The sequence below is a fragment of the Syzygium oleosum genome, unplaced genomic scaffold, assembly GCF_021117445.2.
Source record: "Syzygium oleosum isolate NSW1041296 unplaced genomic scaffold, Sole_v2.1 Sole_v2.01, whole genome shotgun sequence".
Lineage (NCBI taxonomy): Eukaryota > Viridiplantae > Streptophyta > Magnoliopsida > Myrtales > Myrtaceae > Syzygium > Syzygium oleosum.
In genome coordinates this window covers 6,689,284-6,705,814 of record NW_026607485.1, presented here as the reverse complement: position 1 = coordinate 6,705,814, position 16,531 = coordinate 6,689,284, and the positions used below count along the sequence as shown (strand labels likewise).

The following is a 16,531-nucleotide window of genomic DNA, read 5'->3' as shown; positions in this document are numbered from 1 at the left end:
TGTTACTGTTTCATATTCATACCTGTCTGAACATGTTAAAAATGCAAACTTTTTACGGCTAAAGCCGCATATGCCCATGAAAAGTTTCATGATAGAGAAACATCCATCTAAGAGCGTCGGATACACGGAAAACGAACGCGAGACATGCGACAAAGGAACCACCTTTGTCCTGTCAAACGACATCGTATCGACCATAAAACCTGCTTCTCCTTCTCCTCCTCGACAAGCTCGAACCAGCAGAAGAGAAAACCGCCCGAGGTTTCAGACCCATCTCTCTCTCTCTCTCTCTCTGCCTTTGCCTCTGCCTCTGCCTGCCTCTGAGTCGAAAGAGAAAGATGGGTGTAGAGAGCTACGTGGTGGTGCACAACATAGCGAAGCGGCACAACGTGGGGACCCTGGCCCGGAGCGCCACCGCCTTCGGCGTCTCCGAGCTCATAGTCGTCGGCCGCCGGGACTTCAACGCCTTCGGGAGCCACGGGTCCACTTCCCACCTCGCGTTCCGCCACTTCCACTCCCTCCCCGAAGCTCGCTCCTTCCTCAAGGTGGGTCGCGTTCTCTCTTGGTTTACGAGCGCTTCTTCCGTGAAGCGATCTGTAGTTACTAGTTACCCAGCTGGGTTTTCGGATTCCGTTGCGTAGGAATCGTCAAATTTCTTTCTTTTTCGGTTTTGCGTAGGCCAAACGTTGGAGGTGTTTTGCGATTTACATTGTGCTGCTTAATAATCTTTAGGAGAAGGATTGTGATATATGTGGTGTGGAAATCACAGATGATGCTGTAGCCGTCAATCAGCATCCTTTCAAGAGGAGCACGGCTTTCCTCGTCGGCAACGAGGTAAATTTGTCTGCACAATTCCACTTTTCCTCCATGAAAGAGCAATCTTTGATTGATTCAGGGTGACTGTTAGTCGGTTTTTCGATGACCTATAACTATAAGCTGCTCTTCTATCTTTTTTCTAAGCATTTTCGGTCAAATGTAGTCATCTCGATAGATGGGCATACTTAGTATTCGATCGGGTGATTAATTATAAATACACATTGAATTTACATCAACTGAAAGCAGTTTGCAGATACTTGACCCATGAATGTTTTATACATCGCTTCACAGCTTGCAACTGTTCATTGGTGATCAATGAACTTAGGGGCAGACAAGTGTATTGAGCTGGAGATAGAATCCTCTAAGTTTACCTACTTTATTTGTTAATTAAAGCTGATGAAGCATGGCACAATAAATCGAGAAATCTTATCTCAATACAGTAAACCCTTCTTTTATGAAACTTCTCAAAGGCTGATTTTGAGAATCTGATTTATTCTCACTGAGAACAGGGAACAGGCCTTTCTGCCAAAGAATGCGAGATATGTGACTTCTTTGTCTATATTCCTCAGTATGGCTGTGGCACTGCTTCACTGAATGTCACTGTAGCAGCTTCCATAGTTCTACATCATTTTGGAGGTAATCTCTTGGGAATCCCATTACTTTTGAAAAATCTTTGAAAGACCAAGTTATACTTCTGTGCTAGTATACATGGTAGTAAATGTGCTTGCATTAGAAATCTAAGCTACATTGTTAATTGATATGCATGCAGCGTAAGCTACTGATATATGAGTTTAGTGACCGACCTCCAAAACTCGTGCGTTTCCATAATCTTATTTGCTGCTATGCATACCTTGTTGCGGATTTGTCTTTATTGCTGTGTTTCATATCTCCGCGATTCTATTTGAAACTGTATGTCATGCTAGACAGTGGTGGAGATGATCTTGTGTGGGGTTCCTACTGCATAAACAGGCTTGTTCATCCTTTCTTTCATGCAGCAACTATATGCAACTTTTCCTTTGTTCGTTGTCTTGAGTAATCCTTCTCAGGAGATTAGAAGATATCTTTTGGAGGTGCATCATGCGTTGTCATTAGTTAGTATACTTCATTTTTGGCCCAGCTGCTCACATGGGGTTGTAGCAAAGTGTAAGCATTGAGGTGTTTAAATGTCATTGGTGGGTTGGATTAACGGATAGGCCTGAGCCCTTGGATGAATACTGAATGTTTATGCTTGGACTGACGACAATTATACTTGATTTTATGGTTCGAAAGGATCAACTGTTCAAATGGCTCGAGAGGATTGTCATCACTTAAGTTGTGGTCGAGTCATCAATGATATCAAGAGGGACACATAATTTAGCAACTTTGCTTTTATATTTGGAAAAATAGGCGCTGGTGGTCCTGTGGATGGATATTTGTTTTTGTTGTTTCTTCTGTGAATTGATTCTCTTAAATATCTCCAGACTTCATGAGATTCTGAATGTTCTTCTGCACATTGAGAATTGATCACGTGTAACTCGAGAACTTAATCTGTATTGTCCCGTTTCCTTTTACTCCCACATAATTCTGACCCACACCTAAAATCTGAGACACGGATTCTCTTCAGTTTGGGCAGGCTTCTCCGAAAGAATCCGTGATGGAAATAAGTTTGTTGTGGCTGAGAAGCCAGCAAAGCAAGTGAAGCGTAATTTCTGCGCAGAAACCATGGATGCTATCATTGAGGAGCGGAAATCTAGAAAGCAAAACACTTCGGAATTTTTTGATGGCAATGGAAATGCCCAGTCGTCGTCAAATCTTCTGGAGGGATTGTTCGGTGATGATCAGTAATTTCAGGAAAGTGAATTTTCTTTCATACATTCTGACAACCCAAGCCTTTGGGAATGATAGAAGAGTCATAGGTGGTCATCTGCATGTCTACATGCTGAAGAACCGAGCGGCTAAATTTGATGCGTCCATGTCTTTGGAGCGAGCCAGCCGGCAAAGAGCCTGTTCCGGTATTGAGCAGTTTATGCTTTTCTGATTGTATGCATGGGGACGTTAGTTTTTGCACGAACCAAGGATTAGATATGTTCCGTCCCAGAGTCTTGTGCTTTGCGCAATTAAGTCCTCATGCTTTTCTGTTTCAATCAAGTTCGCTGATTTTTCTTTTGTACAATCCAGTTCCTCCGTTACATATCCTATTCATTGCTGGCGGGTCATGCTTATGTGGCACACCGGCATTTGTACGGTAGAAAATTAAAAAAGAAAACATGAAGATATGAATTTCTTTCTAATTAGAAAGTATTTGAAATCCCTCTTTTTGTGAGAGATGATGTCTTGAAACTTGAGGAATAAAAAATGAAAAATAGAGTGCAGTACAGGTAACCTTTTCCTTTTTAACTTTATTGTTTTGGCGATGTCTAGCACTTATTCATCAGAGTTCGTAAAGCTTCATTTCTCACGTGGAAATGAAGACACTCAGGTCACTCTCTATGCCATGGACCAAGTCACGTCTTCTTCACCCACATTCTTATCTAGCCCCAGGGCACTCCACACGGCATCGGAGCCATCAACTATGTTGTTTCGACACGGCAGTTGATAAGCATGTTCGGTATGGCAACCATTTATGGAGTCGCACCCGTCGACTACTTTAGCCTTCGCAGTCCTCCCGGTTTTAACAGATATTATGTTAATCATCTTGCCGCCGCGGGATCCACCACTGTACCACCCTGTCGATAATGGGACGATCAGCTCTGAATTCTGATGGTACACGTTGTCGCACTCGGATGGAGCCCCACCGTCACCACCTTGACTGAAGTCGTTATTTGTCAGAATAGCGGAAGTCAAAGGGGTAACTTGGGGTGAGCAGCTATATTCGTGATACGATGCGCCTCCACAAACCAGAGTGCCCGAAGATTGACATTCTCCGCTTGACGGAGGAGGTGAGGAACGTACGCTTGATGGAGAAGGAGGAGGTACAGTCGACGGAGGGGACACGGGGGTGGTGGATATGTGAGTGCCCAAGTCAGGATCGTCATTGCGTTTCCCATCGACACATATCAATTGGCCTGCACGGTCATTGAACGTTCGACATGGGCCATTACAAGAGGAGATGGTGCGCCCCCCCCCTCACGGTGGAGGCGGAGGTATGGTTGATGGAGGGGTCCCGCCACATAAATGAGTGCCTAGGTCGGGATCGTCGTTGCACTTTCCATTGATGCAAATCTATTGGCCCGCACTGTCATTCAGCGTTTGACATGAGCCGTTGCATGAAGAGATTGCGTCGGGTGTGAAAGGGACACAAGCAAGGGTCAGTAGTACCAGAAAGGAGGAGAGAATGGTATGAAGCTCATATCTGGAATTGGAAGTTGATGTGGTAAAGATGGTTGTGGAGGAGAAAGGAGACGAGGTGCTTGTTATATAGGGTTCATATACAAGTGGGCGAATTAAGTCCTTCCTTCTATTCACCGCCGTGATAGTGTTAAATCCTCTTTTGCAAGTGTGCAAACCACTTTAGGGCAACAATGCCAATTAGTAGGGCCTTCAAAGCATAAGTTGGAGGGTAACTAGCTAGATTATTACTTCCAAATTGCTAGCATAGTTGCTTATTGAGAAGTTATGCATGGTACCACCAACTTGGCAATCGCAATTGCAATTCGCATCGAACAAAAATTATTAACGACGGCTGTATTTTCCTTCATCCCTGATCAAAGAAAATTTACTCCGATTTCTTTCGATCAAAGCTCGATTGAAGGTTTGTGAATGTGGACATGCAGGTTTAACTGAAAATAAATGTGAACTGTGTTTATGTTTGTAACCTAATAATTGGAAAATTTATTAGGGTAAACTGTGTCTATGGTAAATTTATAGTCCCTTAAAACGCATTCTTTTTCTCTTTACTATTTGGCTCTATTGTTGATGTTTACATTTTATTTATTACATTTTAGGTTTTCTGTTCACTTCGATGTCTTGTAACAATCTAGATAGGTAACATCATATCGCACTCAACTACCTCCACAAGCACCATCACCATAGAGAATAGTGGAAAGTTACATATTTCCATCACAAGTTCATTTTAGACTTACACAATTTACCTATTTGTGGCAGTTGAAGGAAGTTTCGCACATCGGGTGTTATTCAACATTTCTTGATCCAAGAGACCGATTCTATACTACGCCAAAAAAAATCTATAATTCCTCCAATCATGTGTTTTGATTGGTGGTTTACAAGTTTGAAACATCATCCATATACATGCTTAATCAAATATAAATGTAGGCAATATTCGTGTCTTTAACCCACCAATCTGACGACTAGCTGGAGGAATCCAATCAGGGATGGAGGAAAATATGTCTCTAGAGAAAGGTAAACAATTCCATGCATTAGATCTAGAGAGTTTCACAAGTTGATAAAGAAAGAGATTGCATTCAACGGATTTGGATGGCTTTATAAGGTAAACGCGTCATTAGCTACCCACGTGCAATTAGGTGGACCATATCTAAATGTGGACTTAGGCCCAAGATTTGTTCTATGTTCAATGATTTGATTGAAATCTTGTCATCTATCAGTAATGCTTTGTCAGGAAAGAATGCATACATGTTGCATACCACATACATACGATCTTTGGAGTCTTACCAAATTGGATTAACATTAAAAGTGGGCTGTTCTGGATGAAGCCCAATCCAAAACTCATCTCTAGGAAAATACAACTCCCAATCATGGAAAGTTTCTGGGCGAGTGTTTATGTTAATTGGGGTTGATGAACTCTTGATTTGGCTATTTCACTCTTACTTTTTGGATAATGTTTTTGAAGGCTGATCATTAACTTCTTCTAATGAAACTTGCAAAGGTGTATCTCGAACTACTCCTAAATTGGGCCATTTTGGGCCTTAATGCGTGATACGAAAGCATGCCATGGAGATAATTTCAAACTCGAGATCTTGTGCTTCTTAATTCACCCGTCAAGGTTATAAAATTCACTTATCAAGCTACTATGGTGTAACATAAACTAAACAATGATAAATTCAAGACCATTGTCATGCCACTCTTCACATAACCCACATATTATATTATGAAAACGAGCAAGAGCAAGAAAGTTACAGCCACACAACACCAAATATTGGACACCACAAGCACACCGCTCAAAGGGAGAAGTACACTTCCCTAATTAACAAGCAAATGACATACGAAAGCTGTTGTTTTTTTAATCTTTACAATCATTCTTCCTCCTTGGTAGCACTTTGATCACTGGACTCGCCACTGTAAGAAGGATACCCAATCCCATGCCTCTTGTTAGGGAATACCATGAAAACCATGCTGGAAGCCACGCCGATCACCGGAGGCAAAGCCATGAGCAGCACCTTCTGCTTCGACTCGAACGATGGGTAGAAGCACTCCACGGTGTTCAGGTCCAATAGTGACACTACCGCGAAGACCATCGTCGAGAGCAACGCGTGCACAAAGTCGCTGGCCCGGAGCTTGTACTTAGACAAGTCGACCGAGCCGGAGTACTCGGCCGATGAGGGCCATAGCCCTTTAGCCGTGGTGATGCCATAGTGGATCATACCGTCAGAGCCGGTGAAGCTGTCGGTGAAGCAAGAGAAGGCGCACGAGAAGCCACACGCCCCGATGAGGAAGCCGCTGAGGTACTTGTTGAAGGTGTGGCAATGGCCATTGTTGGTCAGGACGGGGTTGAGGAACTGGAACATGAAGACCGTCCCTGTCGGGAGGAGCTTGACGAGGTTCCCTAGAGACGCAAACGTGGCGTCCCTGATGCCCTGGAGCTTGGACGCATTGCTCTTGGATCTCGAAGAGCTTGTGGGAGCCATATCTTGCACAAAATCGTGAGCTGGTATTGCTGTAGTAGACGACAGTGAATTGGGACTGAAGAAATTCTATAGTGTTTGGATGTGATGAGGTGCTTCTTTTGTGTTGGGAGGTATTTTATAGTGAAGGAAGAGTGAGGAAAGAGAGTGGGTTGCTTCTACGTAACGTGAGAGATAGGCGAGGTTTTAGAGAAAGGTTTTGCTTTTACTCTTGGAAACGAGTTGGCCTTCGTCTCGCTTTAAGCTTGGATTGTTAGGCTCGTGAAGGATTTGAGACTTGCACCTTATGTAGTTGGTGGATACATTGCTTCCTCAAGACAATGTTCTTGAATTTATTTGCATTCTTCTACGTATAGCATTATTTGTTTCATTGTATTAACTAAAAAAATTCCCTATTGAAGTGGAGTTTTATCAGGATATACTTGATTTTAATGTCGGTGATTGTATGGCCACTCCTTGTTGAATTGTTATGCATATATCATGTTTGCTTACTTTTCCAATAAGAAAAGGATTAATATTTGTTTTATTGGTATTTACTTCTACACATATCAAAAGTTACTAATCTCGTAATTGTTGAGTGGTTGAAGATTTTTCATGCTCTTGGAAAATTACACTATGTTTTTTTGGTTATATAAAAGGAGATGTTTATTTTTCCTACATTAAAAGTTATAGATTACAATAATGAAATTACTTAAATGATAAATTACTTTTCTTTACATAAAAAGCTATCAACCACGAGGAGATCTCATATTTGTGAAATTAGTGCAATCGAGTTCTCAAACTTACAAAGAATGCAATCAAATCTTAAAAATTATTAAATTAGTGCAATCAAGTCCTTTCGTTAACACCATCCAATTTGGCTAATCTAAAATGTCCATGTGGCTTTTTTATTATTTTCTCTCTCTTACGTGGTGCTAACGTAGCTAAAACATAAAGAATAAGGCTATGAACCTTCATTTAAGAAGGGACTTATGTGCAATCAAGAGTATTGAAAGAAGCACAAAGCCCTTAAAATACCAAATGTCACAAAAAGCCACGTCAACGCTGCATTAGTTTTGCAGCTTTGTCCTTGATGTTTTAGCCATTAGTGGCACGTAGGAGAGAGAAACTAATAAAAAAAAGTTCCATTAACCAAATTGAACAAAATTAACAGAAAGACTTGATTGCATTAATTTGACATGTATAAAATCTCCAGCTGCTTGAAATATGCAAACAGAGTCAGCTTGGATGGACTAATCATTCAAATTATTTAGGGTTAATCACGATAATCAGATTTTTAGCGAAGACAATATCGTGACCCTACATTCGATCCAATTCCGAAAAACTCGTCACTTGAACACTTTTTCTTTTTGAAAATCGAACTGCATTTTTGAAACAATCGGGTTATGAGCTTCCCGTAAGTAGAAAAATCGAGTCAATTGAAGGTGAGACAGAAAAGACATGCTCAGTCAAAGTTTGGTTAAATTTGGGTAAATATATATATATATTCATTTTTTTTAAAAAAACTTCCTTTTTAATATCCTATAAAATGCTTGACCTTGTGAAATTTAAAATGTCAGAACTTGAAATTTCCTTATTTAAAATTTTCTCAATTTCTCTTCACTTTCTGTGACATCATCAATCCGACGCTGCTTAATTATGCATCATTGGACTTATTCGGCCCCGATTAGGCGCCAATCAAGAGGCTAAAGCCCATCTCACCACATTTGACCTTGGTTGATTTTTGGAAGATTGCACATTAATGTGCCTTGTGCATGATTAGTGTTCTATGTTTATTAACCTATAGTTTAGCTTCTAATGTAACTTCTAGAAGCTTTGTTTGGGGAAAGACCAAATTGGGTCTTGTTTTGAATGGTTTGGGCGCCACTTTGGGGAAGAGAGGGAAGATGTCAACTTGGTTGGTTTCTAGTTTGGTTCCCCTAATTAGTCCCTAACTAAGTACTTGAACTTAGTTTGTTAGCCATGATTACCTAAGGGAGAGGCTTGTTGAAGAAGACTTCCAAGATGGCTTCTTGTCCATAAAGTTGCTTGGTTGGGAGCAAATTAAGGAGCTAGGCTAGGCTTGGTGGTTGAGCCATTAATGCATTTGTATTATTGGAGTCTTCTAACAAAATTACTTTAATGGAAACCCTTCTCACTTCTCTCATTCCACTCTCGCATTCACTCTCATTTCTCTCCCTCTCATGCCCTTCTCACCGTCGGCCACCACCACGCCACTCATCGCTGTGCCGTGCCGCTCTCCGCCGTCCATTGTGCCGTGCCATCCTTGCCGCGCCACTCATGGCCGTCCAACGCGTCGTGTCGTCCTTGTTGCCACGTCGCCGATGTTCACCACAGTCTGTGTTGTGCTGTGCCGTTCACCGCCATTCGCCACGCCGTGCCACCGTCTGCTCGTCACCACTGCTTGCTATTGTGCTGCCGTGCCACTCGCCGCCGTACCGCATCCCTCACCGCGCCATCCACACCATCGTGTCACCGCTCACCACTGTCGCTGAGCCGTTCATGTCGTGCAGCCGTCCATCACCAAGTCGTTTGCCACAGCCGTACCACTGTCGCCGTTATCCGCACCGTTCACGTCGTGCCGCCGTTCGTTCCTCGTTGCCATTCGGGTGTAGTCCAACCGGTTTCGTAAGTAGTGTCACAACCTCCCGGAGGTGAACCCCTAGGGGATGGTTAACGGATTTACTAAACGGGAACGAAGGTTCCTCTCATGAGACAATCGCTCGCGTTTAGTGCGGACTCTTCCAAGCCCATCCGATCGCAACTTGGCACTCGATTTAATCATGACATTTATCTTACCTTTCAGAGCCACCACTAATCGGTTGTGGGTCGATTAGACACCCAAGTAAAATGTGGGAGTGCATTTTACTTGTGCGAACCAAAAACCAAAAATTCAAGGGATTCGGGACTTGGTTACGCTAGATTAATTTAACGCACTTTCGGTACCTTTTCTCTTCATTTCAAAAATGTTTTTGCGGATCAATGAATCGCGTCTAGATAATATTAAGGGTTTGACCTTAGTGTCTAAAGGTCCAAACGTCCTAATATATCTTGGTTAATGCGAAGAAAATATATAACTAGATAAAATCATGTATTAAGTATCAACAAATTTAAACTAACAGTATCCTCACCTTAGTTATAGTTATCCACGAGAAGTCGATCTAAAGTGAGGTGGATCGCAACAACAATAACAGTGATGTAACAGCGAGCAGCGAATAGCGAGTGTCAGCGACAATCGAACGGCAGCAAGCAGCGGCAACAGCGAACGACAATGAGCAGCGGCAGCAAGGACGCATCAGCAGCAAACAACCACAAACAACGACGAACAGCAGCAATGCAGCATACGTCAACGAGCAGCGACGATGATTAGTGATAGCAGCAAACGGTGATCAGCATACGTCAACGAACAGCAACGATGTTCAGCATACGTCAACGAGCAGCGACGATGATCTGTCGGAAACTCGCCAGAGAATGGAGAGCGGCCGAAGTGGAGTGAAACACAGCTCAACGTGTAGAGCAAACAAGGACTGTATAAGGGCAGTAATTCAATAGGAATAGTGACGTTGTCAGAGAGCAGAATGAGCTGCTGAGCGCAGCAATATTGTGCAGGCACTTCACGGGAAAACTTAGTATGGTGAGGCAATGATCTGAAAAAACTACCCCTTTCCTGCATTCCTTTCCCCTCCTTTTATAATGGCTCCGAGCATCTCTTTCTATGGGCAACTTTCTGAGTTTCCTTTTCTCATCGCCATGATTCACGATCAAGTTTGCGCACAATTTCATGGCCAGCTTAATTTTTTCTTTTTATGTATGCTACTTAGCCTCGAACGCTTTGATTCCTTCTATTTTATCAAATTTCCTGCCTTCTTATTCACCTGATTTCTTTGCACAATTCATGGCTCTTGATCCTCAAGTGCCCAAGATTGACAGGAAATTCGGCTCCTCAATCACCGAGATTTGAATATCTGTCAATGCAAGAATGGCTGGCCAGAATTCCCACCTTTCTTGCATGATCAATCAAATTGATCCCCTCTTGTTTTCCTTCAATAGTTCATTTAGCTGAATGATTCTCGGCAAAGCATTAAGCTGTTTGTCTCTTACTTCCTTTTTTATTTTTCTTTCTTTTTAACCCCCACTTGCCGCGCCTTCAAATGGGAAAATATCCCCACGATTTCCTTCTCTAGACTAGCTGAAATTTGCTGGTTGATTGGTTCGCTCTCGAAGATTCAGCTTTTGTCCAGAATCATGCAAATATTTGGCCAAATATACTTTGCACTCAATCGTGGATATGTGCTCTCTCCCAAGATTCACATGCCTTAGCAAGAATATCGCTCGACATTCCTAGAGTATATTTCTTTTGTTCTTTCTTGCTCCGCACATATTCTGATTTCTGACGACTCCTCCTGGCCCTTCATGATTTCTTGCTATTTCAATTAAGCACGTGCACTCCTTCATTGAATTTGTTTCACATTCGCTCAATTAAAATACATGTGGGTCTAATGCTTATGAGAAATGCAATTTAAGAGTCGGGATTGACCCTTAATGTTTTTTATGCAGTATATGACTAAACATGTCATCAAAATTTAGGTGTTAACAACTGCCCCTCTTTGAAAGGGAACTCGCAGAGATTTCCTTCAAAGATAAACGACACCTAAATTTAAACCATGCAAATGCAATGCAACAATCTTTTGATGTTGGGAATGGACTTTAAAGAATCTGATCCCATTTTCGAAATGCAATGTTATGCAATAAAGAATTTGAAGTAAATGCTAATGATTTAAACTATGCAATGATCTTTTGGAATGGACTCTAAAGAATCTAGTCCTATTTTCATATGCGATGTAAATGTTGATGCCAATTTAAATAGGTAGAATACTACATGTTGTCACTTACCTGGAGATCTGGGAAAGCACACTTGGCCACAAAACAATTTTTGGGAGTTTTGACAAATATCTTGAATCCTCTTCAGACATTTTGAAAAGTCTTTCAAAAATGTGATGAGAATGATGCCAATGCAAAGATGAAATACGTATCTGCTGCTGCTTACCTAGAGGTTTGGGAAAGTGTATTCAGGTATGGAATGATTTGTTCGGAACTATGACAAATACCTGGATAGCCCTAAGGTCTTCGACGATCTTGAGAAACAAACACCCGAATGGCCCTCGAGCGCTTGAAATATCTTGGATTGGATGTCCTCATTTGAGGATTTGATGAATTGTCTAGTGGGTTTTTGCCAGCAGGGATCAGATTTCTGAAAAGTCTTCGAGTGCCTTGAACTCACACTAGATACTTTGAAAAGACTTAACAAATGAACACCTGGAACTCATATAAGACATTTGGAAGGTTCGAAGATCTTTCAAGTACCTGGAACTCATGTAAGATACTTGAAAAGACTTAACAAATGAGCACTTGGAACTCACATCACGCATTTGGAAGGTTCAAAGATCTTCGAGTACTTGGAACTCACGTCAGATACTTGAAAAAGACTTAACCAATAAACACTCGGAAGTCACATCAGGTATAAAGATTCAAACATCCGGAATTCATGTAAGATATTTGAAGAGATTTTATAGGGTTAATACCACGAAAAACACTAAACTGGTACACTTGTAACACATTTACCCCAAACTATTTTTTTGACCATAAAAAACCCCAAACTGGTACACCTGTGACAATTTTACCCTGAACTATTTTTTTGACCACCAAAAACCCTAAACTGATACACCTGTGACAATTTTACCCTGAACTTACCATAAAAAACCCCAAACTGGTACATATGTGACAATTTTACCCTGAATTAAAATTTTAATATTATTTTTATTTTTTTTTGAATTTTTATTTATTTTTTATTCTTTTCTTTTCTTTTTTTTTTCATCTTCAGACCCTGGCCGGTTCTGGGTCCGGCACCGGCCGAGGCGGAAGCCGGCGAGGGCCGCCCCCGCCGGCGTCGGGCGTGGGCCGCCCTCGCCGGCGTCGGGCGAGGCCGCCCTCGCCGCGGCGTCGGGCGAGGGCCGCCCTCGCTGCGTCGGGCGAGGGCCGCCCTCACCGGCGTCGGGCGAGGGCTGTCCTCGCTGCCCGAGGCAAGGGCGACCCTCGCCGGTATCGGGCGGGCGCCCTCGCCGGATCTAGCGAGGGCGACTCTCGCTGCGTCGAGCGAGGGCCGCCCTCGCCTGAGTCGGGCGAGTGTCGCCCTTGCCCTGGGCAGGAGAGGACGGCCCTCGCCGGACGCAGGCGAGGGCCGCCCTCGCCGGCTTCCGCCTCTGGCCGGTCGCCGGACCGGCGACCGGCCAGAGGTTGAAGGTGAAGGAAAAAAAAAGAAAAGAAAAGAAAGGAAAAAAAAATCAAAAAAATTAAAAAAAAATAATATTAAAAATTAGTTCGGGGTAAAATTGTCACATGTGTACCAGTTTAGGGTTTTTGTGGTATGTTTGGGGTAAAATTGTCACAGGTGTACCAGTTTAGAGTTTTTTATGGTCAAAAAAATAGTTTGGGGTAAATGTGTCACAAGTGTACCAATTTAGGATTTTTCGTGGTATTAACCCGATTTTATAAACACCTAGAAGTCATGTCAGGTATTTAAAGATTTCTTGACGAAATATCTAAAACACACCTTAGATCGGAAGGGAGAGGAATGTAGGAAAGGGGCAGTTTTTTCACATCATTGCCTCACCATACTAAGTTTTCCCGTGAAGTGCCTGCACAAAACTGCTGCGCTCAGCAGCTCATTCTGCTCTCTGACAACATCACTATTCTTATTGAATTGCTGCCCTCATACAGTCCTTGTTTGCTCCACACGTTGAGCTGTGTTTCACTCCACTTCGGCTGCTCTTTATTCTCTGGCGAGTTTCCGACAGCGTGTGCAAAGCACGGCTTCTGTCGTTTTCCCTTGGTGATAGTTGGACAGATCTCTGTTAGTTCCACCCCAAGTCTGACAATTCCCCAAGAGTCGTGACTCACACCTCCAAACGTGCTGCCTCTGCCATCGCCAAGGATCCCCATCGCTGCTGCTACATTGTTGCTACTTGCTATTGCACTGCTGCGCTGCTGTTCATCGCAGTCACTGCTGTTTATTGCTGTTTGCTATTGCTACGTCCCTGCTGCCGCCGCTCGCTGCTGTTGCTGCTTGCCACCATTCGCTGCTATCACTGATCATCGTCGCTGCTCGTTGACGTATGCTGCATTGCTGCTGTTCGTCGTTGTTTGTGGTTGTTTGTTGCTGATGCGTCCTTGCTGTTGCTGCTCGTTGTCATTCGCTGTTGCCGCTGCTTGCTGCCATTCGATTGTCGCCGTTGTGCTGTTCTTCATCGCTAACACTCGCTATTTGCTGCTCGCTGTTACATCACTGTTATTGTTGTTGCGATCCCCCTAACTTTAGATCGACTTCTCGTGGATAACTATAACTAAGGTGAGGATAATGTTAGTTTAAATTTGTGGATACTTAATACATGATTTTATCTAGTTATACATTTTCTTCGCATTAACCAAGATATATTAGAGCGTTTGGACCTTTAGACACTAAGGTCAAATCCTTAATATTATCTAGACATGATTCATTGATCCGCAAAAATATTTTTGAAATAAAGAGAAAAGGTACCGAAATGGCGTTAAATTAATCTAGCGTAACCAAGTCCCGAATCCCTTGAATCTCTAGTCGCACAAGTAAAATGTACTCCCACATTTTACTTGGGTGTCTAATCGACTCACAACCGATTAGTGGCGGCTCCGAAAGGTAAGATAAATGTCATGATTAAATCGAGTACCAAGTTGCGGTCAGATGGGCTTGGGAGAGTCCGCACTAAACGTGAGCGATTGCCTCATGAGAGGAACCTTCGTTCCCGTTTAGTAAATCCGTTAGCCATCCCCCGATGGTTCACCTCCAGGAGGTCGCGACAGCTTGGCGACTCTGCTGGGGACTTAAATTAAAATTCATAGTGGACTTAGGCCTAGTGGTGGCCACGGGCCGGTTTCGGCCAGGAACCGGCCCGGAACCGGACCTGTCAAACTCGGGCCCGCGGTTTGGAACCGGCCCGGAACCGGCGGTTCCGGAAAAAAAAAAAATGCTGCACTCTGCAGTCTGCCCTCTATCGCCCCTCAGCAGCCCTTGGCTGCTTGGCAACGGTCCGTTGCCAACGGGCAAAGTTAAAAAAAACCCCCCCCCCCCCCAGCCTCGACCTCGCCGGCGTCGGGCGAGGCCGACGAGCCTCGCCAGGATCCGGCGAGGCTCGACCTCGCCGGCGTCCCGGGCGAGGCCGGCCTCGGCCGGCGAGCCTCGCCAGATCTGGCGAGGCTCGACCTCGCCGGCGTCGGGCGAAGCCGACCTCGCCCTGCAACCGGCGAGGCCGGCCTCGGCCGACACCGGCGAGGCTTGACCTCGCCTCGCACCGGCGAGGCCGGCCTCGGCCGACGCCGGCGAGGTCGAGCCTCGCCCGATCTGGGCGAGGCCGGCCTCGCCCGGCCCAAGCGAGGGCGGCCCTCGCCCGGCGCCGGCGAGGCCGGCCTCGCCTGAGGCCGGCGACCTCCGCCGGCCCCGGCTATGGCCGGCGGAGGAAGAAAAGAAAAAAAAAATATGAACCGGCCCGGAACCGGAACCGGCCCCGGAACCGGAACCGCCAGGGGAGGTTCCGGTTCCGGTTCATGCTTGGCCACGAACCGGAACCACCGGTTCCGAACCGTGGCCATGACTACTTAGGCCTAAATTTCTCTTTTTGAAAAATGTTTTTGCTTGGCAGCGCAAAGATCAGGTACGCCACTAATGTTAGGTGTTAAATGGTTTTGCAGATGAGAGATATAAGAGGTGAAGTGTATGCTAACACTTGTTTTGTAGGGAGGTGTTGTGAACTAATGCTTTAATTTATTGTTGAAGTGGTGTATGCATCATATAAATTGTTGTGCCTACTTTACATACTTTAGCACTATACATTTGCACACACGTCCCGTGACTGGACCTGGGTTACATGCTAGGAAAACAATTAGGATGGTGTTAAGAGTATCCGACCACGCTTGCACACACGCAAATTAAGAACCGCCCTCTTTAATCTCGCTTTTTCTAGCTATCGAAAGTGTTCGTCTTTACTCGCAGACCCGCGATAGTAACGACAACATTTTGACTAAGCTGATATCAAGAGGACCCGATTTAGTTAGCAAACACGTCTGACTAGTCGATGTATCCTCTTGGACTATGGTTTCAAGCCTTTTAGTATACCCCACCTATAGGCATCGAACCTCACATGTACATGTACATGCGTATGTCTTTGTGTTTTACTATCCTCCATTATCAATGTAAGTGTTCTATACTCATTGTCCCTTTTATTTATTACATCGTGTTTCCCAAACGTTTTCTCTTGATCAATTACATGCCCTCCATGATCAAGTACAAACATTTTCAAATCAAGGGGGCATTTGTTTTGATCGGTATTGAATACCACTTTCTCTTATAATGAAATCACTGCAAAAGAGCACATCCTCGTTTGATCCGAGGATAACTCGAGTGCTTTGTTTTCATTACCAGAGACAATCTCACTGAAGACCCCAATTCCCTTTTCTTTATCATTGCACTGATTTTCATTTTTTTATTTAAGGAAAATGACACTCAAGAAAAAGATGACCAAGAAGTGGGTGCCCAAATGGAAGGATGACGATGGGATGGCACAATTCCAATGTTGAGTGGACGAGTTGAGAATTGTACAGATACAACTTTTGGATTGCCTAGACAACTTTGCAGCGACTCCACCTCTGCCTCCTGAGTTGCACTTGATAAATCGAACAAAGCCCACTGATGTCAATCCGAGCAGTAAAATTGTAACAAGCGCTAGTTCTCGAAAGCCAAATGCCTCCCTCCGGAAGAGGTATGAAGAGGGTGATCTAGAAGTCGGTACATTGGTGCAACCAATTGGCAAATATGACTACTCTGTGTTATACTC

The 16,531-nt window shown here is 43.9% G+C and overlaps 2 protein-coding genes and 1 pseudogene across 2 annotated transcripts; 1 reads left to right on the top strand and 2 right to left on the bottom strand.

Annotated features, from left to right (window-relative positions):
* Positions 1 to 114: 114 nt before the first annotated feature.
* Positions 115 to 2,965, top strand: LOC115685004 (uncharacterized). Its single transcript, XM_030609981.2, has 4 exons — positions 115 to 542; positions 730 to 831; positions 1,323 to 1,449; positions 2,417 to 2,965. The coding sequence occupies exons 1-4, from the start codon at positions 336 to 338 to the stop codon at positions 2,635 to 2,637; spliced, it is 657 nt and encodes a 218-aa protein (XP_030465841.1). The 5' UTR covers positions 115 to 335; the 3' UTR covers positions 2,638 to 2,965.
* A 230-nt stretch (positions 2,966 to 3,195) lies between these two features.
* On the bottom strand, positions 3,196 to 4,490 carry LOC115685073 (kiwellin-like; annotated as a pseudogene).
* Positions 4,491 to 5,833: 1,343 nt separating this feature from the next.
* Positions 5,834 to 6,712, bottom strand: LOC115665907 (protein DMP2-like). Its single transcript, XM_030587722.2, has one exon. The coding sequence runs from the start codon at positions 6,612 to 6,614 to the stop codon at positions 6,003 to 6,005; it is 612 nt and encodes a 203-aa protein (XP_030443582.1). The 5' UTR covers positions 6,615 to 6,712; the 3' UTR covers positions 5,834 to 6,002.
* Positions 6,713 to 16,531: the final 9,819 nt, after the last annotated feature.

Excerpts from the sequence above, each read along its gene's own strand:
- LOC115685004 (XM_030609981.2), top strand. The coding sequence starts at position 336 with ATGGGTGTAGAGAGCTACGTGGTGGTGCACAACATAGCGAAGCGGCAC. Across the intron at positions 832-1,322 it reads CTTTCCTCGTCGGCAACGAG|GGAACAGGCCTTTCTGCCAA; the intron begins GTAAATTTGTCT and ends CACTGAGAACAG. Across the intron at positions 1,450-2,416 it reads AGTTCTACATCATTTTGGAG|TTTGGGCAGGCTTCTCCGAA; the intron begins GTAATCTCTTGG and ends GATTCTCTTCAG.
- LOC115665907 (XM_030587722.2), bottom strand. The coding sequence starts at position 6,614 with ATGGCTCCCACAAGCTCTTCGAGATCCAAGAGCAATGCGTCCAAGCTC.